The sequence below is a fragment of the Anabrus simplex genome, chromosome 2, assembly GCF_040414725.1.
Source record: "Anabrus simplex isolate iqAnaSimp1 chromosome 2, ASM4041472v1, whole genome shotgun sequence".
In the NCBI taxonomy this organism is placed as follows: domain Eukaryota; kingdom Metazoa; phylum Arthropoda; class Insecta; order Orthoptera; family Tettigoniidae; genus Anabrus; species Anabrus simplex.
In genome coordinates, this window is record NC_090266.1 from 758,929,944 (window position 1) to 758,957,386 (window position 27,443).

The window sequence follows — 27,443 nt, forward strand, 5'->3', positions numbered from 1 at the left end:
ACTCTTTTCTTTCAACTTGTCTAGATCCCATCTCACTGGATTCCTTCCCTTCTTCAATTTCTTCAACTTCAGATGGCATTTCATGACCAACAAGTTGTGATCAGAGTCCATGTCTGTTCCTGGGAAAGTTTTGCAATTTAACACCCGGTTTCTGAATCTCTGCCTAATCATAATGAACCTTCCAGTGTCTCCAGGTCTCTTCCATGTATACAGATGTCATTTGTGGTGTTTGAACCAAGTATTAGCAAGGACTAAATTGTGAATGGTGCAGAATTCAACTAGCTGACTTCCTCATTCGTTCCAATCCGAATTCTCCTACTGCATTACCTTCTCTTCCTTGGCCTACCGCTGCATTCCAGTCTCCCATCACAATGAATACTCGTCACCTTTTACATATTGTATTAAATCTTCAATCTCTTCATATATTCTTTCGATTTCCTCATCATCTGCTGAACTAGTAGGCATATAGACCTGCACTATTGTAGTGGGCAATGGTTTGGTGTCCATCTTGACAACAATAAACCTTTCACTATGCTGGTTGTAGTAGTTTACCTGCTGCCCTATTTTCTTATTAATTATTAAACCAACTCCTGCATTTCCCCTGTTTGATTTTGTGTTGCTAATTCTGTAGTCGCCTGACCAAAATTCCTGCTCTTCCTGCCAACATACTTCACATATACCAACTAGCTCTAACTTTAGTCTATCCATCTCCCTTTTCAGATCTCTTATATACATATTATACATATTTAAACTTGTGTATTCCCCACCCAGAGATTAAGAAATATAGGAACCTGTGTTATAGTGATGGATAATGCAGCATATCACTGTAAGCTTGTGGAGCATTAACCGACAACAAAATGGAGAATCAATTAGTGGTAATTATATTAGATTGAATACTTTCTTCTACTAAAAGATATTTAATGATGTTACAGAATTTAATTAATTTTTCCTTTAATTTATAGTCATGGTTGAGGCAGAATGGAGTGTCACCACCAGAATATTCAACAAATGATGAGCTTCTAAGGTTGTGTCATATGAATTGAAGTTACTTAAAGAGGTATAGTAGCATCTAAATGCAAGTTTAGGAAATGTTTATTTACATGTATGCATAACAACATTCCTCTGTTCACTTTTATTTTAACCAGGTATATTGTTGATGAGATGCTGCACAATGAAGGCCATACTGTCCTACGACTCCCTCCATATCACTCATTATTCAATGTTATCAAATTAGCATGGTCTGTGGCAAAGCAGTATTATAACAAAACCGAGGCTTCAAGGCCTGGCCATGGACTGGACCGAGCAAGAGGTGTGTGGAAAGAATCTCTTGATCAGGTAGGCCAAGTCGAGAAGTTATTTATTGGATATAGGCAAGTGGAGTTTTTCAAGTTCTGATACTTAAACATATCCTAGAGGTGACAGCAAACATATGGAGAAATGAAGAGAAACATGCCGAGGAGAAGACTTAAGTTCTATTATAACGAGGTGTTCCTGAAGTGGAAGAACTAGTCATTCATCACAGAAACAGTGAATCGGAGGAAGAAGAGGAAGAACAGAAAGAAGAAAGAACAGGAAAAATGAGGAGTTAGCTGTACCACTGTAAGATCTATTTCATGAGATTAGGGGTTTTCCAATTTTACCAGGAAATAATACATTTCTAACTGAACGGTCCTTTCAGATATAACAAACTTACATTTGAAAATTATATGGAAATGCTACCTTTTTGCTAAACATAGCTATTTTATGCTGGTATCACAATCTAGGTGTAGTGAATCTGGTTCTTAACAAGTATTATTATTTTTACAATGCAAATTAAATTTATTCCTTTCAGAATAACATTAAATCATGGTACATATTTCGTTCTCTTAGGAGGACATTTTCAGCCATCAAAGTTCAAAAAAGCAAAAAGAGAACAAGGATATACACATTTAAACTTTGAAAGAACACTGGATGTTCTTGGAATCTTGGCCTGTCTGTGTGCTCTTATCAAAATTTATCACATTATTTTGCATGCAGCTAGAATTAAAAATTATAGTGTAGTCAAAACACACCATTATAAAAAATAAAAAAACTTCCATTACACACGTTTTACATGTATGAAAATACATTGCGGTGTTAAATTGAGATCTGTCGTTAATGGACTACAGTTGAAAAATCTTACTGTTGTATGTAGTAACACATAAAATATCGGTTAATATTTGTTAAAATCTTAGGTTTTTTAAAATAATTATCTGAAAACAAGTCTTAAGAAAAAAAAAAAAGCTCAACACTTTTGCTGAAGGCTTTGGTTCCTATTAGACTGGACTATTTTTGAGGGGAAACTTCTGCAAGCTGAATGCAAGGCTAAAGGTAATATCCTTGCTGGACTCGCATCAGCCTCATCAGCCTGTGTACTGCCTTGAGTTGAACTGCATGTTGAGCAAAACATGTACTATGTGCGTGTACCATGATTTAATGTTATTCTGAAAGGATTAAATTTAATTTGTATTGTAAAGGTGGAATTCTCCTAAAAGTACCATAATACTTGTTAAGGTCGACAATCAGTGGTTTTTGGTAGATTACAATGGTCTTGTCACAAGCCAATACTGTCCCAGAGGATGCTAGAGGCCTGGTGGGTCTAAGTTGGGGGCTGGTATCACAAGTGTTAATGGTCTGTTCATTAGCTGGACCTACTCAAGCCAGCCTTGTTACTAGACAGACCTAACGAAAATCCACACCAATGGTTTGGTCACTAGTCTGACGAATCTAATATTCTGTCATGTTCTTGTCGCCGGTCATGGTTACGGTCTTCTTACATCATGTTGTTCCCTTTAAAAATCAGTTATTAAAATTTCACCCAATCTAGACACCCCTTGATTTGCTACGCTTGATCTATGTTCACAGCTTTAAAATTTCTCAACTCAATATTCATCATGATCCTTACTTTCCTTTAACAGGGCACGCACGTTAATACTTTCACAGCCTTTCTTCATTACGATGATATGCTGACTGTTCTGTTTATAAGTCTCGGAAGAAAAAATCTGAGGCTTGGGCATTGGTTCAAACAAATTACAAGCCATTGATAATGAAACGAAAGAGATCAATCTATATATATAAAGTAGCTTGTCCTGACTGACTGACTGACTGACTGACTGATTCATCATCGCCGAGCCAAAACTACTGGACATAAAGAAATGAAATTTTGGAGATATATTCATATTAAGTTGTAGGTGCTCGCTAAGAGAGGATTTTTGGATATTCCGTCGCTAAGGGGGTGAAAAGGGGGGTGAAATTTTAAAATGAGTGTGTCTATATCTCAAAACTTTAAAAGTTTACAGATGTGAAAATTGGTATTTAGAATCTTCTTTAAAAATAACGAAACACGTATTTTTTTGTTTTGAGACAATCCCAATAGGAGGGGCACAAAAGGGTGAAAAAGGGGTTGAATGCCTTTAATCGGGATACCGGTACTTATATCTCAGAAACTGAAGATATTACAGACATGAAAATTGGTACTTTTGATCTCTTTTAAAAATAAAGAAACACGTATTTTTTTGTCTGGGGGAAATCCAATTAATGGGAGGGTGAAAAGGGGGTGAATTTTTAAAATGGGTGCATCTATATCTCAAAACTCTTAAAGTTTACAGATGTAAAAATTGGTACTTCGAATCTTCATTAAAAACAAAGAAACACGTATTTTTTTGTTTTCGGAAAATCCCAATAGGAGGGGTGAAAAGGGGTGAAAACTTGGTTGAATGACTTTCATGAGGATACTTATATCTCAGAAACTGAAGATATTACAGACCTGAAAATTGGTGTTTAGGATCTCCTTTAAAAATAAAGAAATACATATTTATCGCTTTTGGAAAATCCAATTAATGGGGGGTGTGAAAAGGGGGTGAATTTTTAAAATGAGTCTATCTATATCTCAAAACTTTTAAAGTTTAAAGATGTAAAAATTGGCATTTAGAATCTCCTTTAAAAATAAAGAAACACGTATTTTTTTGTTTTCGGAAAATCCCAATTGGAAGGGTGGAAAAGGGTGAAAAAGCGGTTGAATGCCTTTAATGAGGCTACTTATATTTCAGAACCTGAAGATATTACAGACCTTAAAATTGGTATTTGGGATTTACTTTAAAAATAAAGAAACAGGAATTTTTTTTGATTTTGGAAAATCCAAATAATGGAGGGTGAAAAGGGGGGTGAATTTTTAAAATGAGTGTGTCTACATCTTAAAACTTTAAAAGTTTACAGATGTAAAAAAATGGTATTTAGAATCTTCTTTAAAAATACAAGAACACGTATTTTTTTGCTTTCTTTAAATCCCAATAGGAGGGGTGTAAATGGGTGAATAATGGGATGAATGCCTTTAATGAGGATACATATATCTCAGAAACTGAAAATATTACGGAACTGAAAATTTGTATATGGGAGCTCCTTTAAAAATAAGGTAACACGTATTTTTTTGTTTTTGGAAAATCCAATTAATGGGGGTTAAACAGGAGTGACAAACTGGGGTGAATTTTTTGAAAGACTATATCTACAGAATATCTGAGAAACGTAAAATGTTATAGACGTAAAAAGTGGGTATTTGGAATCTCCTGTAAATGTAAAGAAAGTTAGGTGATTTGTTTTCGGAAACTCCACGTAAGGGGAAATAAAAAGGGGTGAAATTTTAAAAAGCGAATTTCTACAGTATATCTCAAAAACTTAACATGTTACAGAAGTGAAAAATGGTATTTTTATCTCTATTAAAAATAAAGAAACGTGTATTTTCAGCTTTCGGAAATACCACTTGGGTGGAAGGGGGGGGGGGGTAAAAGTGACTGAAAATGGTGTTGAATTCTTTTAATTAGGCTACTGATATCTCAAAAATGAAGATATTACAGACGTGAAATCTGCTTTGGAATCTGCTTTAAAAGTAAAGAAACACGTATTCTCGGAAAATCCAATGAAGGGGGTGGGGTGGGGGGGTGAAAGAATTGAAAAATTAATTGAATTAATTGTATGAGAATACATACATCTAATAGAAACTAAAGTTGTTACGGACGTGAAAATTGGTATTTGAATCTCCTTAAACAAAGAAAAACGCGTTTGGGGGGCGGGAGTGAAAAGGAGTTGAATTCCTTTCATGAAGACACATAAATCAAAAACTGAAGAAGTTAGAGTCGTGATAATTACTATTTAGAAGATCCTTTACGATTAAGGAAACAAGTATATTTTGCCGGAAAATTCACTTACGGGGTGGGGGGGAGGGGAGTGTGAAAGGAAGTGAAAATAAAGTGAATTATTTTTATGGGGATACTTATATCTCAAAACTGAATGTAACAGATGTGAACATTGGTGTTTGGAATATCTTTTAAACATAAAGAAACACGTCTTCTATTTTTTTGGGGGGGGGGGTTAAATAAACTTAACGGCGGTGGGGTGTGAAAGGAGGTGAGATCAATTGATTTTACTGTTCATAATGTACTTAAGGAGCCTCCGTTGCTCAGGCGGCAGCGCGCCGGCCTCTCGCAGCTGGGTTCCGTGGTTCAAATCCCGGTCACTCCATGTGGCATTCGTGCTGGACGAAACGGAGGCGGGACAGGTTTTTCTCCGGATACTTCGATTTTCTCTCTCATCATTCATTCCAGCAACACTGTCCAATATTTCATTTCATTTGTCATTCAACGATCATTGCCCCAGAGGTGTGCTTCGGCAGCCGGCACAATTCCTATTGTCGCTGCTAGATGGGGCTTTATTCATTCCATTCCTGACCCTGTCGAATGACTGGAAACAGGCTATATAGTTTCGATGTACTTATTCTGATCATAAACCGATCATTTTTAATCTTTCCTGGGCTGGTTTTCAACAGCCATCTTTTCCTTCGGAGAACGTTCTTAGATTACAGTAGATCCTCCTGGCATGTAAATAAAAATTGAAACACATTTGAAATAAACGATAAGAATGAGATCGACCGTCAAATTGTTCACCTCTATAATAAGGTCAACAATGCACGGAAGTATGTCATTGGTATCGCCAGAAATCCCGCACACTTGCCTACGCGCGACGATGGTGCTGGTCACATTGTAACAATGACACTGGCAGCAGATGTAATTTACCGCCAAGTAGCGATCTTGCAGCTTGCTGTGGGGTTCAGAACATCTTTTAATAATAATAATAATAATAATAATAATAATAATAATAATAATAATAATAATAATAATGTTCTGGACCGTTGTCAAATGTGCGGACCCCCCTGGAAAATGGTCCTGGACGGGTAATGACTAAGAATGCAGTCCGGCCGCGGGTTCAGTACCGCCAAGGCACCTAAGACGACACCACGCCGGATCTCCTGAAGGATTTGATCCATATTAAAAACGCTTATAGGAAAAGATGGCAAAGATTTAGGGACCCAACTGACGGGGTGGAATATCTGGACCTAGCCCGGGAAGTACGAAATCGATTGCTGGAAAGAAAGATTGAAAAATGTGAGGAAACATACCGTAATCTATCAGAAAACGAGTCAGATCGCGAATTTTGGCGGATTCTCGCAGAAAACGAGTCAGATCGCGAATTTCGGCGGATTATATATCTAAAACAATTAGCATTCAATTATAAATTTCAGTATAATACCGTAGCGAAGCACGGGTATCTTGCTAGTTTTATATATAGCTATTTGTTTTTTTGTCACTCTGATCCAGTCAAGTCTTTCTAATCAATGTGTGACAATGGGAAGTGCAGAAAACCATCTACAGGGATGCCGACAGTGGGGATGGAACCCCTGTCTCCCAATTCCACCTCGATAGCTACGAGACCCACACTGTGTAGCGGTCTCGCTCTGTAGATAAATCATATTATAGTGAAAAAAACTTGTTTTCAAGCAAAACATCTGTCTAGCATTCCGGGTGCCCATGAAGGTTCAGAAGGAAAATACTTTCATTGTAATTTTTATTTATGTGTTCACCACCCTAGTACGCTTAACGTGAGTGACAGGGATATAACGTAATTTGAAAAGATTGTTTTGTATATATCATTTGGTGGGCATTAGTGAATTAACACCCTCAGACTTCAATCCCATGGAGCACATATGGGATGGTGTCAGAGGGATGTGCGCGACTTGGTTATTGCTCCACCAGACCTCTGTGCACTATGGGAAGCCGTGCAGTGGTTGTGGATCAGGATGGCTTCCCAACGTTTTCAGTGCTTTTTAAGCCCTTGTCACTCCATATCGTCACAATCGGTTCATGCTACACCATCTCCATTACATACAAGCTCAGTTGAAGGGTACAATCCCAGGAACTTAATTCTTAGGAAGCGGAGTATTTGCTCAAAAAGTTTAATATAATTAATTATACTCAATACTCACGTTAGGGGCTGCGTGGCCAAGGCGTAAAAGCGTGCTTGGATCGCCCATCCGGAAGGACGTGGGTTCAATTACCTGCTACAAAGTCTAAAATGTAAGAAACAATATCTCTTCAGGAGGTACACATGGCATTGAGGTTCACTCGGCCTTCACCAAAAAACGAGTACCAATTTAACTCCTCGGGGCAAAGGTGGCCGGGCGTAGAGCTAACCACTCTACCCCACCTAGTGCCAAGGTTAAGGATAATGGAAGGCTTTACCTTCCACCCCACGAATGACCTTCATGGCTTGTACAGAGACAACTTTGGTTTTTGCTTTTTAAATACTAGTACTCATGTTTATTATGTCTGTTTATTCACACCCCCTGCTTTGTAATTCAGTGACCATCAAATGGCGCTTGATGTTTATTTATTTATTGCATACTGTTGTTGTAATAATTATTATTCCTTAAAATGTAGAGAAACTAATATTTAATATAGTGAATGATGCTTATCTCTTTGTATTCATTTATTTCATTGCATATTGTTATTGCTATTACAACATGCCTTCTTTATGATGTAAATAAAGTATTTCTTCCCAAATAGATTTGTTATACCTGCACCAATCAGACGAGGGACTAGGAAAGTCTTTTATTAAGGTACATAATGTTCTTACATATATGTATATTTGAAGAACTGAAGATTCATATACAGGTAAGTGGGTCACCCTTAGGTAGAAGTCCAAACTGTGTCGAATTTGGGAGAGTAAGCCCACGTGGTATTACAAATCACAAGAAACTGAGTGAACTGGCTGTGCAGTTCGATCACATTGCTGTGAACTTGATTTCAGGAGATGGTGGATTTGAACCCCACAGTCGGCAGCTCTGAACTTGTTGCTTTTCTTTTTTTCATGGTTTCTTCATTTTCACATGAGGCTAATGCTGTTGCAGGACGAAATTCTGGCACCTCGGCATCTATGAAAACCATAGAAGCAGTTAGTGGAACATTAAACCAATAACATTATTATTCTCAATTCCGCAGTGAGCTTGAAAGCTGACCTAATTTCCGTTCATGTAGCTTGTCACGTTAGTGCTCCTGTATGTTTCCTGGATAAGCTTGAAGATATAACCAGTCTGCAATCTGTACATATGTCTAATAATCTCTCCTTTACTGGTTATTGAAGAGAGAAAGCATTTGTACAAAAGAAAGGAGAGACATGAAGTTATTTCTGGAACATTCGAAAATCACACTGCAAAGACATCTTTTTTTTTTTTTTTTTTTTTTTTTTTGCTAGTTGTTTTACGTCGCACCGACACAGATAGGTTTTACGGCGACGATGGGACAGGAAAGGGCTAGGAGTGGGAAGGAAGCGGCCGTGGCCTTAATTAAGGTACAGCCCCATCACTTGCCTGGTGTGAAAATGGGAAACCACGGAAAACCATTTTCAGGGCTGCCGACAGTGGGGTTCGAACCTACTATCTCCCAAATACTGGATACTGGCCGCACTTAAGTGACTGCAGCTATCGAGCTCGGTAACCATCCCTCTTTTCAAGAATACAATTATAGTGATGCATATATCAAAATAAAGCAGGAAATATATAACATAAAATTAAGTGAGGGTGAAAAAGTGTGTTTATTTCCTTAATTCCTCACTGTGCATGGAAACAGAATTAATTATGAATATCTTTATTAATTTCATCTTAACTTTTATCATTTACTACGGTAAGGGAACATCCATTATCGATGCTTACTTTGTGGTTAATTTGTTATGGTTATATCTGGTGATTTCTGTATCTAGTCAAGTTGGTAGCGGTGATGAGATATTAAAAAAAAAGAATAGGCAGCGATATTTACCTTCTAGTGCATAGCCTTACGTGGTGATTATTACATTAGGAAACCACTGATTTTGAATGTTCAGGTGTACTGCGTAAAGCTGTAGCAGGATTCTCGGCGCACATTTGAAAGTGCCATCCATTAACGAATAAAGGCTTCTTGATAACAGATTGAGATATCCATCAGTTGCAAAAAATCATCACTATCTGGTTCAAAATGTGAGAGCCATCTAGCACCTTCTAAGGTTTTAGTATACCTGTAGGCTATGGTGCTCAATTAGTTGATCGATGTCTGTTCTGGAGTTAGATGTGCTCCCTTGGTAAGGCGCAATGTCCTTTTAATGGTTGATTTTTTTGTTTTTTTTGGTAGTTTTACATTGCCTTCACTTGATACTCTCTGAAATTTATTTTGAAGAGTGGGGGAAATTGGTTCTCTGGAAGTACTTGCCGTTTCCTTCATAGACTCGATGCACTCTTTTGCTTCAATTTCCCCCAATCAGCAGTATGGGAATGATCTGAAGGCCCCTTTATGATTTTGGTCCTATCATGAGTCACTGTTGGCAATGAATTACACTTGGCACATAAACTGCAATGACACACTATCCCAGTTTGGCAGTTTTATGCTTGATATACATGAAACCATCACTTTTAAGATGGCATCATCCTTTTTCAGATTGTATCCGATGTCACTAGATTTTAAAATAGGAAGGACAAAATGGTGGAACTTCAGATTTGGAAAGTTGTAGAAACTATAGAAACGCAATATGTGGTTGTGGAAAGGGAGTAGTTAAATCTTAAAGTGCAAATATAAATGTTAAAAAGTAAATACTGACCCATCCACAATTCCAGCTTTACAAATTATAATTCTGTGACAACTGTAAATGTGACTAATCGTAACTGTATCAAATTCATTGTGACGAATTCCTCAGATCCTGAAAATTTTCCATACTTTGACAGAATTGTTATGGTGTATCTTGGCATTCCTGATGGTCTGAGTTGTTGTGTAATGCAATTTTCTGTACTTTTCAAAATTTTCTGCAGTTGAATTTTTATGTAATATTTGTAAGCTGAATTTCTTTCCTCCATTTTTGCCTGTAAGTCTTGCATCAGCCAAGGTGATTGTTTTCATTTTACTCATGCTGCCTGTATGGGGGCATGTTTGTCATACAGTCCTAATAGTAGTTCATTAAACAGGATTATTTTGTCGTCAATGTCATGTACCAGCTGTACGTTGTGCCACGTCTTGAGTGCATTCTCAAGGAACGGCTCTTCGTTTAAGTTTTTAAGTCTCGATAGGCAATTTAATTTAAGCTCATATTTGGGGCATTTCGGTGAGTATGTTGCGTAAATAAAGTCATGTTAGGAAAGTCCGGAAGCTGGCTGTTATCCATGACTCTGCACTCTGTCAGTATTGTTTGTAATGATCAGATCCAGGAGTGTATGTAATTTTGCAATTTGCTTAACGTTGCACCAACACAGATAGGTCTTATGGTGACGATGTGATAGTAAACAGACTGTGGCTTTAATTAAGGTACAGCCCCAGCATTTGCCTGGTGTGAAAATGGGAAACCGCGGAAGACCATCTTCAAGCCTGCCAACAGTGGGGTTCAAACCCACTATCTCCTGAACACAAGCTGATAGCTACGTGATCCAAACTGCACAGCCACTTGCTTGGTAGTAGTGTATACGAAGTAGCTGTGTGGTGTGTACGATTAATGGGAAGGATTGTCCATCATATTGAGTGAAATAAGCATGCTTTTCAGTCGTCTAGATTCAGTAGAGTCACATTTTATGTCGGTATTAAAAGTTACCCATTAAAATCACGTGCTCAGACCTGTGTAATAGGACCTGCAGATCTTCCTCCAGGTCTTCAACATATCTTGTCTTCGGTGCACAATACACAACACCCAATAAACACTTAGCACTGTGAATCTGCAACTCAATCAGTACAAATTCTGGCCTGTTGTGAAATTCACTCGGTGTTTTGCATATTTCTTCGAATATGATATCGTTGCACAGATATATCCCTATGTCTCCCCCACCTTTTCCTATTCTTACCATTTCTTATCAACGTGTAACCCTCCATATATACCACAGAAGATGGGATACTTGGTTTTAACCACGACTCAGATATTAATATGGCATGGAAGCTGTTCTTAGAGTATATTTCTGAGAATTCAGTGAAATGCGAAAGAAGGCTCTATGCATTCATATGGCCCACCTGCAGGGAGCCTGGATGTACAGGTGGAATATCGTTGAGGCTGTTGGCAGTGGTTTGGGAAGGGAAGGTTGAAGTTTGACCAGGCAGCATTTGGGGAGGGGGGGATTTGCAGGCTGTAACTAGAGACATTTGTTTCCATTCGCCTAAGAAATGCCAACCTGACAGTTTCCAAACTGCCTTCTCTTTTCCCTACCCTGTGTGACCTATCAATGCCTTCTCGACCGAGATCAACCCCAATTTCAGCAGCAATATTTAAAATTATGTTGTCCGTGTTCTTATGCATGGACTCGGCTACACCGAACACTTCCAGGCACCTCATGTACTGTTCCAGATCATCTGTCTTTTCCTGTAACTGTGACTATAAGTCTTTTTATGACTCTGTCCCTATCTTCAATTACCTTTGTATTGAAGCCTATAGACTCCTGCAATTGTATGGCCAACAGCTACTGAGCACTTGTGCCACAACCATTGTGAGCAAATGAAACCAGATTGTCATTTTACCAACAAAAAGGTTTGAGGAATGACCATCTGCAAGATGCAATCAAAAGGAAGAAGTTGGACAATAGGACCCAGCATAGGTCAGAACTTCATATGGATCTCCAGCAATACAGACATTTTTGAAGTCAACAGCAAAGATGAAAGTAGTAAAATCAAAAGAACACCACTACAAAGGCGACTAAGCAAAGAAATATATATAATTTTGCTTTATGTCGCACAGACACAGATAGGTCTTATGGTGACGATGGGATAGGAAAGGGCTAGGAGTGTAAAGGGGCCGTGGCCATGATTAAGGTAAAGCCCAAGCATCTGCCTGGTGTGAAAATGGAAAACCATGGAAAATCATCTTCATGGCTGCCAACATTGGGGTTCGAACCCATCATTTCCTGAATTCAAGCTGACAGTTAATCGACACTAACTGCGCATGTAGGATGCTAAAAGGTTTGTTTTATCACCTATTCAATACATATGTAAAGGTTTGTTTTATCACCTATTCAATACATAGAGACATTTGTATTGAATAGGTGATAAAACAAACCTTTTAGCATCCTACATTCAGTATCTTCAATACGGATAACAATGATTTTTATCACTTGCAACTAACTGCGCAACCAATAATTCGATATGCAAATAAATCACCGCTTTGCACAAGATTGTGAGCACATCACAAACTATAGTGAAGACCAGCTGATATCTTAAGACACTGGAAGAGGCATTTTGAAAAATTTGCGAGGACAAATTTCCACATCAACTAATACCAACAGCGGAATCTGGACCAACGGACCAACCCCAGCTGTCACAGCTGAAGAATTTAACACTGCCATCCAGAAATGGAATTGTAACTGGTCTGGAGGTCACCAGCTATGTTTAGACTACAGGCAGTTCAGTTTTGGGCAGATCTGTTCAACAGGATCAACAATTAAAACAAGGGCCCCTCATATCTGATATTTTGCCATCAAAGTTCCAATATGGAAAGATAAAAAAATTATATCACACACAGTTTCAGCTACTGATTTATATGCCTGCTCTGACATACAATCCAGAGTTTGAAATGTGTACAGAATGTACAGTCTAAAAAAAAGTGCACAGTATTATATAAGTTCCTTGCAGGTAAACTTTTCACAGAAACAATATTGAACCAATGGATATAATGTTTGCTGTGGGTATCCGCAGGGTTTGTATCTATATGGAAGGGGAATTATATTTTGATAATAAGAATTAAGTCTAATATCCTACAATATTAAATGCGAGGAACATACAATACCATGTACTCAATTGTTTAAGTGACTGTACATCTTTACATTGTTTGACATCATCCTGAGCCAAGACAGTTTTGCTGAAGGCAGAACAAGGCATGTACTCAGGTCACATGGTATGCCACAAATTTATGTTCGATGGATCCAGCTCTTACACCAGGATGTCACCAGCTATGTCTGATGTGTCACAGGAATTTCCACACCATTCGACATACAAACTGGTGTTCACCAGAGACTGCTTTTGCCCCTGATTCTGTTCATTCTATGCTTGCATACCTTCACCACAGAGTTGCAGAGACCAAACTTCTGGACTCTAGTTCAGGCTGACAATCTCATGACTGCCCAAGGATCCTGGAAAGGTCCAATGCAAGAAAAGTTGCTTCGACAACTATAGATTGTGACTTAACATAATGAAGTGTGGAGAGCAGGACAAGGGTCCAGTTACCATCAACAGTATTGATCTTTGTAAAACAACGGAGTTTAAATATTTGGGATTGCTCATCCTTTCAGATTGTAATACACTCCCAGATGCATGAGACAGAGCCTGGATGAAGAGGTGCCAAGTTACAAGAGTCCTTTTTAACCAGAAGATGCTACTGTACCTGAAGGAAATTTTTTAGAATGATTACTTCTCCAGTGGCACTGTACTGGGTGGAATGTTGGCCAGTCACAACAAAACAAAAACAATATCTAGGTCATGAAAATGCTATCAAATTCATTCGTCGTCGTCAGCAGTTACTTGTTTTCGAGTTTACATTTTCGTGGCTAATAGCTCACTTCAATTCACAGTAGTTTAGGTTTAAACTTCCAGTGACTGTACAGGCCAATTCTTGCGTGGAACATAGTCCACATATCTCGCAACTGAAGGACGGGGGAGATCTTGGCTGGGTTCGGCAAAGTTTGTGTTCCTGTCACTTAATATCTTCATGTCTGTGGCGTTCTTGTTGTAAAGTGTTGAACTGAGGCACAGACACTTTGCTGCCAAAATAAACGGTCCTTGGCAAGTGTTTCCCAAGTTTGTGGGTTTATTTCTCTCATCTTTAAGGTTTGTTTCAGTTTGTCTTTGAAACGTCTCAGGGGGGCACCTCGTGGTCTTGAACCGGCGCCAAGTTCAAAATAGAGGATCTGGCGCGGTAGTCTTGTGTCATTCATATGGCGTGCATGTCCAGCCCATCTGAGGCGATGGCCAACGACCAATGCTTCTACACTCTTGGCACATGCTTTCTCGAGAACTTCAACATTAGAGACATAGCTTTTCCACTTGATATTTATGATGGAGTGTAGTTTTTGCTGGTGAAAAGCGCTCCAGCTTTTTGATCTCACGGCGGTATAACGTCCATGTTTCACAGCCATTGAGAAGTGTAGAGATGACTACAGTCTGGTACACCATTAGTTTTGTACGAATTGCAAGGTTTTTATTCCTGAAGACTGTGTGATAGTCAGCCAAGGCCACGTGGGCAGTACACAGCCTGTTTTCCACATCCTGTTCTGAAGTACAATTCTCTGACCAGACACTCCCAAGGTCAGTGAAGCGGTCTACTTGTTCTAGTTTAGTGTTTGAGATGGTAATGTTGAATTCTGGGATGTTAGTCCCTGGTGCAGGCTGAGTAAGTACCTTGGTATTTTCAGCGTTGATAGTGAGGCTAAGAAAGTCATATGCATCCTTGAAACTGCTGACTGACTGTTGCAGTTCCTCAGGTGAAAGAGCCGGTGATGCTGTACCATCAGCATACTGTATTTCAGTTACTCTACTAACACTGGTATGTCTTCGTGAGTGAAGTCTGGCCAAGTTGAAGAGGCCACCATTAAAGCGGTATTTAATCTTTATGCCGGGGTTGTCTGTTGTTTCATAAAGCATGGCTGCCAGATACATGGCACACAGAGTTGGAGCAAGTACACAACCCTGCTTCTATCCATGCGTGATTGGGAATGGTTCAGAGAAGTTGTTTTGATGGAGAATCTGTCCAGTCGTACCATCATGAAATGCTTGCACCAGGCCCACAAAATGCTCACGACAGCCAAATTGTCTCAGAACTGCCCACAGAGAGAGTCTTGAAACACTATCAAAGGCCTTTACCAGGTCATAAAACATAAAATAGAGAGGCTTCTGTTGTTCTCTGAATTTCTCTTGCAATCACCCTGCACAAAAGATTATGTCGACAGTACCTCTAGAGGCTCGGAAACCACACTGAGACTCTGGTAGAGTCCTTTTGGAGATGACTGGCAGGCAGCTAAGCAGGATCCTTGCGAGAAGTTTACCTACAGTGGATAACAGAGAAATGCCACAATAGTTGTCACATATACTATGGTCACCTTTCTTGAAAATAGTGATGATATTGGCATTTTTGAGATCGCCGGGTATTTTTGGGTTTCCCAAATTGAAAAGACGAGGGTGAAGAGCCCTGCTTTTAGGTGTAAGCCTCCACCGTGAATTAGTTTCAGAGGGATGTTGTCTGATCCAGGTGCTTTCCTAGGTTTCAGCCTATCAAGTGCCACATAGAATTCCTGATAAGTTGGTGGCATCATCATCCATGGTTGAGGAGGAAGTTGTGGCACATCTCGTAGAAAGTCATCGGCAGCAGTAGATGCAGGTCTTTTGATTTGATGCCCGTAGGCGAACTGCGTGTCGTGATGAGGATGAAATGATGATGAAGGTGACACATACACCCAGCCCCCGTGCTAGCGAAATTAACCAATTATGGTTAAAATCCCCGACCCTGCCGGGAATCGAACCCGGGACCCCTGTGACCAAAGGCTAGCATGCTAACCATTTAGCCATGGAGCTGGACAATATGATATGAAGATGGATGATGAAATTATTGCTGCATATATGCATCTGCAGTTAATGAAGATAGTGATAGTGCAGCTGAAAGTGAGACTGGTGCATGATCAGGAAAGGTGAGTCTCATAAGGTGGCAACAACCGCCTGAACGATCGTGCTGCATGTAAATAATGTACAAAATTAACACAAAATAAACCTGCTCATTATTTTGGTGGTACATCATGATGATTAACTTACCTATAGTGTACGCAGTCATACAAGAGATACAGCAGAACTGCGAGTGTTTACGGACGAAAGATGTAAGGAAGGGTTCAATATGTGACAGCCTGCAATTTTGTGCAGTGAGTACATTTTGACTTCTGGCTGCAAATTGCATATAATATATTCTACACTATTCTTTAACAAATTTATGATTGTATTCTGAGTCTTACTGGCTATCTTCGATACATTTCAGTATTTCTGAATTTAAAAAATTAAATAAAACAAATTATGAATACGTGACTTTTACGCATACATATACTGTAAATATAATCAATCAACCAGTTTCATTTATCGTATTATGCAAAAATGCAATATTAATATAGAAGAAAGAGAAAGAACTTAATGCCAGTCATTTGTCTCTGTCAGTTGAGCAGTAGGCCTATCACACAATAAACCTAATCACTACTAGTTTTTTGACCGGGCGAGTTGGCCGTGCGCGTAGAGGCGCGCGGCTGTGAGCTTGCATCCGGGAGATAGTAGGTTCGAATCCCACTATCGGCAGCCCTGAAGATGGTTTTCCGTGGTTTCCCATTTTCACACCAGGCAAATGCTGGGGCTGTACCTTAATTAAGGCCACGGCCGCTTCCTTCCAACTCCTAGGCCTTTCCTATCCCATCGTCGCCATAAGACCTATCTGTGTCGGTGCGACGTAAAGCCCCTAGCAAAAAAAAAAAAAAAAACTACTAGTTTGAATTACCTGTGCCGCTAACTTCCCTGCTACCGGTGTTGTCATTCCAAATGACATCATCTTCACTGCCATCAAGAGCATTCGAGTTCCCTGTCTTCTTGAAATTTTTATAATAATTTTGTTACATATTAGAGGCAAACAGTGAGAATATATTTCCTTATGGTTTCTAGAGATGATCTCCGTATTCTCACAATTGGAGCATGTGTAACAGAAACGACCCCTTCGAGATAAAGTTGTGCTGTGGAAAAGGTGCCAAACTACCAGCCAATTGTCTGGGACAGTTTGAGCAAAAGTAAGGAATATTATTTCCAAATGTAATATATAGTGCCTGGAAGCATTGTTTGGATAATTGCGGCTGTTGAAAGCCAGACCTTGATTTCTAAATATGTAAAATTCTAAATTCCCAAAAATGTCAAAAACATATCAGATGTAAGGCTTTTCAGGCGTTTGCTCTATTAACCAGCGTTTCGTCTTAGGTCTGACACTAGACTCATCAGAGTGGGGTGTGTCAGACCCTACCCACTGACGCAACTTTTCGAGATATAGAAACTTGTTGGCTGATAACCGCAGATCATTTACATTTGACAACATCAGAATTACATTCATAGTGTAGTGCAACTCAAGACTAAAGTGAACATAAACCTTTTGTTAAATGCTAGAAATCTATTTTGACTGACTGTTCAGTTTGAGCTTACGATGTCATTTTTGAAATATTGGTGAGATTATTATTATAAGATTACTTTCTCCATTTTATAGTGCATTTTTCAAATTTTTAGGTCATTTATTAAAGACATTTTTGAAAATTTTAAGTGCATTTTTAAACTTATTCACGGCATCAACATCCGGGCCCTAGATATCATCAGTTTGCTAACAAATAAATTAACAAGAGACATTCTAAAATATTACTAGAAAAATAAGATACACAAAAGAGATGGTGTGATGTGAAAAATAAAAGTTCATTAAAATATAGCGCCCCAATTTTAATGAAGTCCACTTGCTGTGAGTCTTAATGATAAATACACACTGCATTATTACAAAATATAGCGCAACTATTTTATAATCCACTTGTTGCGAGTCTTAATGCTAAGTACACAACCGTGTTGTTACACATGTAAAAATGAAATCTCGTTACATTCTTATTACCATGTTAAAAGGAATCGTAATTGTTCACCTACCAACTCACCTCAAGAACAAAAGCCTGCCCTTACTGCCTGTAAGCGATCAGTCTAGCATCAACACGAAGTGGTGGTACATGTAGGACAGAGTCTGCTCAAAGGGATCGAAGGATGGGGAGTGAGTACTAAATTTTGTTATTTTCTGATCGTTCACCCCAATTTGCACAAATTTACGAAAAAAAAAAGTAATAATTTTAGACTCCTCCAGACACAATGAGTCAATCTGAATGAATGGCTTTTCTGTATTAAGACACTATCACATAAGCTCCTGTGTTAAATAAGAGTCCACCACAGATAAAACCGGAGGAGTTCCCGAAATTAACTCTCATATCGGTCCATTCCACCAACAGAACAATAACAATTCCTTTTAACATAATAATAAGAATGTAAAAGGTGACTTCATTTTTATACATGTAACAACATTGTGTGTTGAGGATTTTAAAATAGTCACCCTATATTTTAATGAACTTCGATTTTTCACAACACAATCTCTTTTATGTATTGTTTACATGCCAGCCCTGTTGTAGCCCCTTTCAGTACTTCGAGGAAGGGGCTAGTGACTCAGATGACCTGGGATCTCCCAGCTGGCTTGTGGGGGTGGGACCGGCTTACCTGTGAGTTTCTTGGAAATTCAACAGGAATGTTCTGCCTCTAGCCACCTCGCAAAAATTCTGGCTCAAATCACCCGAGCTATAAAAAGGGAGGTTAGCCGCAGACAGTCAGTCACAGTTGGGCTCTGTGATGGAGCTGTAGTCAGTGTTAGGCTCCATGGTGGAGTCAGAGTTGGTGCTGGACTCGGGATCAGTGTTGGACTCAGTGGTGAAGTCAGTGTGAGTCTCAGTGTGTTGGGGTTCGGTGGCTGGGCTGAGGGCAAGAGAGATGTTTGCTGTCGCTAGTGTCCCCACCGAGATCTGAACCTGGAGCTGTGGTTGTGGTGTCGGAGAGACCAGTGAGTGGGTAGGATGAAGATGACTGAACGGAAGACTGTACTGTGTGTTCGTGCACATCTGTGGACTGAGGCTCAGCGTGAGTCAGCGAGAGAAGCAGCTACTGTGAGTTTGAGGGTAAATGGACCTGTGTTAATGTTCGTTGTTGTGAGTATCCTCCTGCTGTTGAATACTGCTGAGCTGTTTAGTTTAGTTGTTCACTGCATGTGACTGTGTGTCACTGTTTCTCGAGTGGCCCGCAGCCCTGTGTTCAGATCCAGCGGTGTACACACAGCTGCTGCACGAGGTGACTGGAATTGGGGAAGTGAAAGTAAGAATTAACCCTCCGCAGGTATAGCAATGGACTGGACCGCCTGCTGTGCCGTAAGGAAGAGGGACTTGTAAATAGACAGCAATTAGTGTGGCCATTCACAGCCGATTAGGGGAGAGAGAGAGAGAGAGAGAGAGAGAGAGAGAGAAAGAGTATGTGTGTAGGGTCATCCTGAAATTAATTACAGTAATGAAACAGATGGAGTTTTATTGGTAACAGTATCATATTTTTCTAGTAATGTTTTAGAATGTCTCTTGTTAATTTATTTGTTAGCCAGCTTACGATGGGCCAACAGGAACCGAAACATGTTCTGGTATTACAAAAAAAATGTCTTTTCATTATTTATTTATAGTGTAAAATCTTTCTTAACGGTGTATTGAAAGGTGGAAAAACACCATTTTCTCTCAGGAGTCAATTTTTAATGATATATTAACACATAGTATGATTTGTTAGGAACACTGATGAGTAAAACAATCATTAGGATTGGATTGCTTTCATCATGTTTTAAATCTACTTCTCCAAAAATTATCTATATTCGCCTGACTTACGAGATATTAAACAATCTCTCTTTTTTTTTTTTTTTTTTTTTTTTTGCTATTTTGCTTTACGTCGCACCGACACAGATATGTCTTATGGCGACGATGGGATAGGAGAGGCCTAGGAAGTGGAAGGAAGCGGCTGTGGCCTTAATTAAGGTACAGCCCCGGCATTTGCCTGGTGTGAAAATGGGAAACCACGGAAAACCATCTTCAAGGCTGCCGACAGTGGGGCTCGAACCCACTACCTCCCGATTACTGGATACTTTCCGCACTTAAGTGACTGCAGCTATCGAGCTCGGTATTAAACAATCAGTGTTGATGATCTCACCTGCAGTATTAATAGCAACATCCGTTAATATTTCTTAACTAAAGTAAACTCGTGCCCTCATCTGAAGGAGGTGCAGCTCTTTTCAGGCACGCCCCCAATGGAGGAGCTGCATGTACCATATTACCACATGTCAGCCTTGCCGCCATTCTTAAATCTCTGACAGTACGAGGAATTAAACTTGGGCCCTGAGAACGGTGGCTAACTGTGCTAACCATTACGCTGTGGAGGCGATATTTTTAACTACAAAACCAGACATACTGCGTGACTGATGCGTGCTTACAATGTGCAGGTTGGATATACAAAACTTTTCACCTATTTGTGTGACGTCATCACAACTGCAGTTCACTGCGGAGGTAGACATTTCTTAATTATAAAACACAGATGTACCGCGTGACTTTGATACATGCTTGCATTGCACGGGTCGGACATACGAAAGAAGTTCACCTATTTGTGTGATGTCGTTAGAGCTGCAGTATGACTCTACCTGCTAAAAATGGAATCATTGTTCGTCTCCGATGAATTACGTTTGAGGGAGATCTTATAGATGCGACCTTGAATATTTTTAATTTTCTTGATCTCGAAAAGCTGGGGGCGGGTCTAACACACAAGGGGATCTAATACCTGAGGAAATATGGTATTCTTGGCTTTCTAGACCTGGTTTGGAATTAAACCCAGGCTTTTGGCATGCTAACTAGTGACCAGGAATTGTATACTATCAACTCTCCTACCACACCAGCCAACATTCTGATGGTGAAAATTGTTGTCACCAACGGGAGTCGAATTAGTAAACGACAATTTTTTTTTATGGCTCAGAAGTGTTTAGGTGGAATAATAAAAACAGAAAAAAAAAAATCTTAAGCAACATACAATTATAATCTATTCCCTTATATATTTTAATAGCAACTACCTACCTTCAAAGCAGTAAAGACATGCACTATGGACGATCTGGGGAAATCTAAGTTGAGTGACTCTGCCTCAGGCCAGGGTGACTTTATTTGGATTTTCGAAGTATGGTTCATCCCTGAAATTTTTTCACTAGTATTCCAACAGAAGCTGGTATAGTAGTTCATTTCAAGTTTCAATATAATCAACTCAATACAAGGTCCTAATAATTATCAGAATAACACGCTATAACAACACAGCCTTCAAGACATCCATAAATATAATTACTAGAGGTTGAAGGTCAAAGGTATACAAGGCCTTTAAAATGAGCAGAGACCACTGGTAGCTTAAGCAAAACGGCCCTATGTCTGCTAATACCGTATTTACGTGAATAATACCCGCATATTTTTTTAAAAACTGAGGCACGGAATTTGGGTGCAGATTTTATTTGAGTCAATGTTGGCATTTCTTTATCATAATCAGCCTTCCTAAAGTTAGGGTGCGGGGATTATTTGGTGGCGGGGATTATTTGCGTAAATACGGTAATAGGTTTTATGGGATAGTTTAATAATAAATTTGGTTACAAATACTGCCACTTACAGCGATTTTAGCCTTCGTATCATCTATTTTTGCTTGATGAATCGAAGCAAGATTTTCAAGAACACCAACCATCTTCCTACGGGTTGACATCTCAGCAGACAGGCGGCCATTGTATTCCACGATCAAAGGTAGCAGACGCTCTAGTTTGGAATCTAATTCTTGGGCTCTTTCTGCACCTGTAAAGCAAGCACAGTTGGAAACAATGAGAAGTTTATCTTCCAAATGAGAATATTCAATTATAAAAAATAAAAAACAACAGATTTTAACCCACTCCACTATCAATTTGGTTACTTGAGGTTGAGTGAACCCCATTCCAGTCAGTCAATCCAAATTTAAATTCATGGAAATTTTACCCCAGCCAGCTGAATGGGAAGCTAAACACCAGAACACAGTGATACGCAATGGGAAGTACTGCATGGTTCTTTCCAATTAATTTGCTAAAAATTAAAATTTTTATTCATTCAGACTAACTTCACTTGTCAAAAAACTTTATCACATGGATAAGAATAATCAATTTCTGCTAATGTGTACATGCTGAACATGTGTGTAGCATTGAGTAGTTCCAAGAATGTTTTAAATTTGAAATTACAATTTTAGAGACAAAGAGCAAAATGAAATGTGCCAAAAATTACCAAAAAGTAAATCATGCTCCTTTCATTTATGTTATCTCTTCACACTATTACTATATGTAGTACTTGCAATCTTTTAAGGTCTCTTTCAAGACATATTTTTACTTTATGGGATTTGGTAAGTACTACTCGAGTTCAATGTTTTATTACCCTTCCTATATTGTCACATATAACAAAAATAAACTGTTCCTAGCCAGTAAGACATCATATTATTCTCCTTCACAGTATAAATTCTCTTTAACCCACTCTTTTCATTGTGAAGCTTCACTGTTTTTCAGAAATGAAGGCTGTACCTTGATGGTAAACCTTGTGTAAGGACAGGTAACTTCCTTGAATCTCCCTCAAAAATTTGAGACCTACAGTTAGTAGAATATCATTTATTTTGTCCCACAATAACTTGAGTAACTTTTGCAAGTTTCTGATTCTGATTCTATAATCTACGTCATTCATATAAGCAAGTAGCAATTTGTGAACAGTACTGAAGTTATGTTATATTGAGGTGAAATATTGTTAAATATGATTCAAATCAAGCCGTCCTCTAGAGCCACCACCTAGTAGTCTAGTGTTTTCTCTTTGGTTATGAGCATTCTACTTTTGTTCAGTTCCTGCTGGTCACTTGACTTGTTCAGAGTGTGACTGCTCACTAATTTAGAATGAAACACTAATTAATATATTCATGAAATAAAATGCTCGATCATTGGACTACGTGGTCTCTCCTTGTACTTACCTGATTACTTACACATACAATTGTTGATGGGCGCCAGCTACAAATAAATGTAATGATAATAGAATGAGAATCTTGAATATCTCTAGGGTGTAGGGTAATAAGGTTACTTTGACAGCATAACATATAGGTTCTGGGGAAAGGATATTGACGTTTGGTTTCCCAACTAGAATTTGAGGTTATCTGATCTACCATTGAAATAAAACAATATTTGATACTGAACAAAATATATTCTTTAAATTTAGAATTTAAATGGTGAGATTTGCTGCGATAATTTGAATGATAATATAAAACTCTGATGTTACAACTGAAAGAAACTCTAGGCATTAAATTTGAAATCCTCTTGACCAGACATTTAAGAGCTGTACAAGAAATTTATCCCTCACTGTTTCACTCAACAGTACCTTGAACAATTTGAGTGTTATTATGACATATTCCTTCGAATTGGTATCAGGTGTAGGTATCTCAAACCTAATTTGGTGAAGTATCCTTTTAGTTTCACAAACGAGATATAACATGGCTTGAAAATATAATCACACGTCACAATCAACTTTACAAGTAATTCACCGATAAATATTAGTCTGCACCACGATGACTCAATATTCAGCTGTCACCGAACTGACACAAGAACTCGACCGACCAGACACTTCGAAACACATAATCCATCTGGTCACTAACAACTACGTATCCATATCACTAACTGTGGTAAGGCTCTACCTCCTACTCGCTCACTGACCAGCCTCACTCTCCATATGACTATCTCACTGTTCACCATCCATCTGACTGACCGCTATAGGATACTCCTCCTTATATAGACACTAAATGTCACATGGAATAACACTCACATCATGGTTAAAACAGTCCATGACATCACTCAAACAAAGCTCCCAAGTGCTACAGATTGTGAAGAAATAGCCTCTGGCAAACTACGAACTCCCTAAATTATCTCATGCACATAAATGCACACAATCACAGAGCGATGACTCAACAGTTACTGTAACAGTATTGCACCATATGCTGCAACGTCTTAAATGTTGTTTCACAAATTAAATACATATCCTATATGAAGCAGCAAATCTCACTCTACATTTTCTTAAGGCTAACACACACACACACACACACACACACACACACACACACACACACACACACACACACACACACTATATATATATATACACACACATAATAAAGTAAATACAATAAAGCAAGCAATAATTAATACACAGCAAAATCAGATTATAGAATTGAATCAAGTTATAATAATAATAATAATAATAATAATAATAATAATAATAATAATAATAATAATAATAATACAGAAAAATGTTTGTAACGGGATTTGAACCGTTAGAAGATGGATTCATTATATTAAACTTTATCCTTTTCGTATTCAATAAACCTGCACACAAAAGTAACGGGCATCATATTTCATTTCCAAATCCACAGCCTTATTAATAGGTTATGGACCCAGAGTCACACGTGAGGAGATGAAATTACAGAAAGGCACAACAGTGTGGTTATGTTGTTCTGGAACATTTCATAATGTGACGAGAAAGAACAAGATATGGTGGCGTTTACGATAATGCGCATCTATATGCTTTCAAAAGACAATTCTGATATGTGGAAAATCCATATGAAAGCATTACACACAAAAAATAATGCGCAGACCAACGTAAGTGGTGCATAAGTGAAGTATGATGGAAATGAAGATATCGCCCGGTAGTGGTGTAATTTAGGAAGCAGAACACAGTCCTGCAGAATCTCCAATGACTTTTTTGTTGAGTAGGTGTCTGGCAGCTGCGCACTCGTGCTCTTAAAATAGATCCTCAGGTGATACAGAATCTTGACAGCTCATTCACATGTACCAGTGTTTTTGATACAGTGACAACAGCAGAATTTCAAAGGAAATGTTTCAGACAAAGTCAGCTCGAAGAGCAGGATATTCTTTGAACACACTGTAGAGAGAGAGGAGGAATTTGTCAATTTTCCAGCCAGAGTTCTTGAATCCTGCCTGGTAAACACCATGAATGATGTGCAGGCAGCATGATCCTGAGTTAATTATTTCGGAAACTTCTTCACGTCTTCATATCTTCCTTAAGCAGTTCTTGGAAGGCTCAGTTTGCATTTGGCCCATCTATAGACACCTGAACCACCCTTCTCTGTTCTATTTCCCTGCGAAGACCTTCTTTAATGCCCCTCAATAAGTCAGACGCAGACAAATGTCCCATAAAAGGAGAATTCCAATATCTCCATGATACTTTATTCTTATTCACGTCCCAGAAGTGAACGGCGACAGCTTTGATACCCTGTTGAAGGACTTTTGAAACATACAACTACATGCATTGCAAACTTCAAGTCATCCGTAATCTTGTGATGGAATTACAGTGTAAGTCCAAAGCAAGCAAGGTACGCCATTTTCATCTGACTAAACTGCATTTCCGATGCATGAGGCTGTTTTTGATCATTATCTTAAAGATTTTGCTGATACTCTCTTGAGACCTGAGACTTCTGTATGTGCTGTTCACATGGGTGACCAAAGTAAATTCTGCTGCTCTGACATGTTACAAAAAGCACTTCTTGCAACAAATGCTGAAACTCTACATGCAACAACAATTGTAATCATACTGCATTGAATTTCAACCCATCCAAAATGTACAGTATGCACTAAATTCAATATAAAATACAGCTTTATTCCACCATCAAAATGTAAAAAAATGTCATAGAAGAAGACTGATTGACTGACAACAGATCAACAACCAACACAACATCTGCCAAACATCTTTCTTTATCCTTCATTACTAGCTGCTCTCCCCACACTCCCCTCCCCCTCCTCACATACTACTCATCCCATATAATCCCAGGTCCCACCTTATGCTGAAAGCATATATTTCAATGTAGCAGTTTCCTTGCATTTTCCCTGTATATTTTATGCACTTTAATTCCCCGGCTTTTTCTAGAAATAGGTCACCCTGTATTTGTTTTACATCACACTGACTCAGACAGGTCTCAAGGTGACAATGGGATGGGATAGGATAGTACAGGGCTAGAACCAAGAAGGAAGGAAGCAACCAAGCAAACAGCCTTAATTAAGGCCACGGCCGCTTTCTGCCCAGTCCTAGCCCTTTCCGGTCCCATCGTCACCACAAGACCTATCTGTGTCGGTGCGACGTAAAGCAACTAGCAAAAAAAAAAAAAAAAAAAAAAAAAAAAAAGACTTGTACGGAAAACAAAAATCATCAGTAGATGAATACTTGAAAAAAAAAAAAAGTCAAATTATTGAAAAATATTTCCAGTACTGTGCAGTAGTTAAAATACTGGTAATGTAGATTACAATTTGAATGAATGAGCACAGAAATTCAGTGAAGAAAATTCTGACCACCATATATAATGAATTAATAAAAACTCAACTTCAGTGCTCATAGTCATCAGTGAAACAGAAAAGTTTCAAACACATTCATAGCTCTTAAATGACCAGTAGCATGGTCTCTGAAAAAAAAAAAGTCCTCAGCGAGCAAGATAAACAAACTGCAGAACAGTCAAAGAACAATGCAATGGTTTAGTTGCTCGACTCCAACTAGAGTGTCCTGGGTTCTAATCTCAGCAACTTCAGGAGGGATTATCACAAGGACCAGCATGTGGTGTCAGGAAATGCTAAATATGGCTCAAGTCCTCCTACAACTCCACATAATTATGGGAAAGTTGTGCTGAAGAAGAAGAAACTTTTTTAACTATGTATGGCATGCTTGATATTGCAACATGCAAAACTAAATTTATTTATGAAGAATATGTTTCTGGAAGAGAAAACATGAAGGTTATGTTCATATCCTTAAAAAAAAAAACAGAGAACTGACAGTAGATTACTGATAAATACTACAAAGTTCATGGATAAATTGTAACCGTACTAAAGTATGATCCCTGGACTTTTGGTTAGGAAATTTTTGTAAAGTAATTTGTAATATAAAGTAGTGAAAATCATGTGAGTTTGTTAAATTAAGATGTAAGAACATAGTATTAAAAGAAGGAATTTGTAGTTAGGGAATACTGAACATGGATAGTTTTATATTATGTATAATTTTTAATTTGGGTAAGAATCTGTACATATGGTATAGTGGTGTAAATTGCTCAAGATTTTGCACTATGGGAAACAGTGACTATATCGGGAAAGACCGTTGAAGTCTGTTGAAAGTGTTGCAACAAGTGGCTTGAAAACCTGGGGTGCAGATTGTGATGCATCGAAGTAGATGAACATGAGATAGTGCTAATTTTATATACCGGCTGCTCGATAGCCAATACGAAGTTTCGATTTTGAACAAGGTTTTGTTGACTTGTAGGCACTAGTAGATATGTCAGGGAGAGAGTGGTTACCAGTCGACATTTGGCGACATGATCGCCACTAGGAGTGAGGCTTTATAAACTTGTGTGAGCATGTAACTATATTCAATTGCTCATTCATTCTCTGACCGA

The 27,443-nt window shown here is 38.6% G+C and overlaps 1 protein-coding gene across 6 annotated transcripts in view; it reads right to left on the minus strand.

Annotated features, from left to right (window-relative positions):
• The window catches only part of LOC136864438 (regulation of nuclear pre-mRNA domain-containing protein 1B), a 267,789-nt gene that overhangs the window by 86,009 nt on the left and 154,337 nt on the right, over window positions 1-27,443 (minus strand). For 4 of the 6 annotated variants that reach the window (XM_067141430.2, XM_067141429.2, XM_067141433.2 and 1 more), the window contains exon 5: window positions 21,624-21,799. In XM_067141430.2, the coding sequence (XP_066997531.1) occupies window positions 21,624-21,799 (176 nt within the window). Of the gene's footprint in view, window positions 1-7,935; window positions 8,279-21,141; window positions 21,163-21,623; window positions 21,800-27,443 lie in introns of those variants that run through there. The other 2 variants (XM_067141431.2, XM_067141435.2) reach the window with 2 other exon arrangements.